Raw genomic sequence first — 1,540 nt, forward strand, 5'->3', positions numbered from 1 at the left:
TTATTTAAAGAATTAACTTGATTTATATTTTCACGGTCGTGAAAAAAAATTCTACACTGATAGATGTTAACTATCTCTTATGATAATACAGATTCCTTCAAATTGCTCGTATCACAAATATTGCACATGGCTTGATATAGCTTATATTTCTGAAGAAGGATTCTTCTTTCGATCTCTCTGATAGCTTTTTGGGAAAGCATCCGGTCGCAAATGGCAATTCTGTGTATCAATTCCCAGCAGAGCGAAGAGAGTACATCTTTTTTCAGAACAAAATTAATTTGAAAATTTGAAAAATATACACTTGCAGTTGGAGCGAACCGAGTTACCCATGTAGATGTTGCGATCGGGATTTAGAAGGACCCTGGCTCGTTTTCCTTAATTCCTATCGGGTGCTGATCGGGAAAAATAAATAGGGCATGACTAGTTCTGTAGTACTGTTTTAGCCGGGCTCTATCTAGAAATTTTAACCGTGTCCAAAAAGAAAGTCCCTGTCACAGCCCTTCTAGGCCCTCTCAAAATGCTGGTACGTTCAACATTCAGATGTGATATAAAAATGCAAAAAATTATTTGTAATCATTCAGTGCGTCATTTAATTCAGTAAAGTTACTCAAGTCCGTCAATAAGTAAAATCAGTCAAGACAGTCAGTTAAGGCAGTCAAGTCCGTCAAGTCAGTCAAGTCCGTCAAGTCAGCAAAGTCAGTCAAGTTAGTCAAGTCAGTCAAATCAGCCAAGTCAGTCAAGTCAGTCAAGTCAGTCAAGTCAGTCAAGTCAGTCAAGTCAGTCAAGTCAGTCAAGTCAGTCAAGTCAGTCAAGTCAGTCAAGTCAGTCAAGTCAGTCAAGTCAGTCAAGTCAGTCAAGTCAGTCAAGTCAGTCAAGTCAGTCAAGTCAGTCAAGTCAGTCAAGTCAGTCAAGTCAGTCAAGTCAGTCAAGTCAGTCAAGTCAGTCAAGTCAGTCAAGTCAGTCAAGACAGTCAAGTCAGTCAAGTCAGTCAAGTCAGTCAAGTCAGTCAAGTCAGTCAAGTCAGTCAAGTCAGTCAAGTCAGTCAAGTCAGTCAAGTCAGTCAAGTCAGTCAAGTCCGCCAAGTCAGCAAAGTCAGTCAAGTTAGTCAAGTCAGTCAAATCAGCCAAGTCAGTCAAGTCAGTCAAGTCAGCCAAGTCAGCCAAGTCAGTCAAGTCAGTCAAGCCAGTCAAGCCAGTCAAGTCAGTCAAGTCAGTCAAGTCAGTCAAGTCAGTCAAGTCAGTCAAGTCAGTCAAGTCAGTCAGTCAGTCATCAACGAAAGTATTAAAGTAGCGCTTTGGTTTCTGAAAGATAGACTTGACTGAGAAAAAGGGGACCAAAGGAAACGAGAAAGAAAGACTCGATTCCGAATGATCCTGGGTATCGGGTCAAAGGTTAATAGCACCTGCTTACGGAGGGTGTGTAATTAGAGGGTTACCGCCTGTTTCTGAGCTATACTTAACTTACTTATATTTGCTAGTGTTATACTTTCTCGATTGCGAAGAGAGAACCTGCTTGGATTGAGCCGTTACTTTTCTTCAAG

The 1,540-nt window shown here is 40.9% G+C and overlaps 1 protein-coding gene across 1 annotated transcript; it reads left to right on the forward strand.

Annotated features, from left to right (window-relative positions):
* Positions 1-210: 210 nt before the first annotated feature.
* Positions 211-1,322, forward strand: LOC117181111. Its single transcript, XM_033373679.1, has 2 exons — positions 211-250; positions 652-1,322. The coding sequence occupies exons 1-2, from the start codon at positions 211-213 to the stop codon at positions 1,320-1,322; spliced, it is 711 nt and encodes a 236-aa protein (XP_033229570.1).
* The last annotated feature ends 218 nt before the right edge of the window (positions 1,323-1,540 follow it).

Source organism: Belonocnema kinseyi, chromosome 10 (assembly GCF_010883055.1).
Source record: "Belonocnema kinseyi isolate 2016_QV_RU_SX_M_011 chromosome 10, B_treatae_v1, whole genome shotgun sequence".
Lineage (NCBI taxonomy): Eukaryota > Metazoa > Arthropoda > Insecta > Hymenoptera > Cynipidae > Belonocnema > Belonocnema kinseyi.

What these genes read in the sequence shown, in the direction of transcription:
- LOC117181111 (XM_033373679.1), top strand. Translation starts at nt 211, where the DNA reads ATGGCAATTCTGTGTATCAATTCCCAGCAGAGCGAAGAGA. An exon ending in TTCCCAGCAGAGCGAAGAGA is followed by an intron (nt 251 to 651) that starts GTACATCTTTTT and finishes CAGTCAGTTAAG; the next exon opens with GCAGTCAAGTCCGTCAAGTC.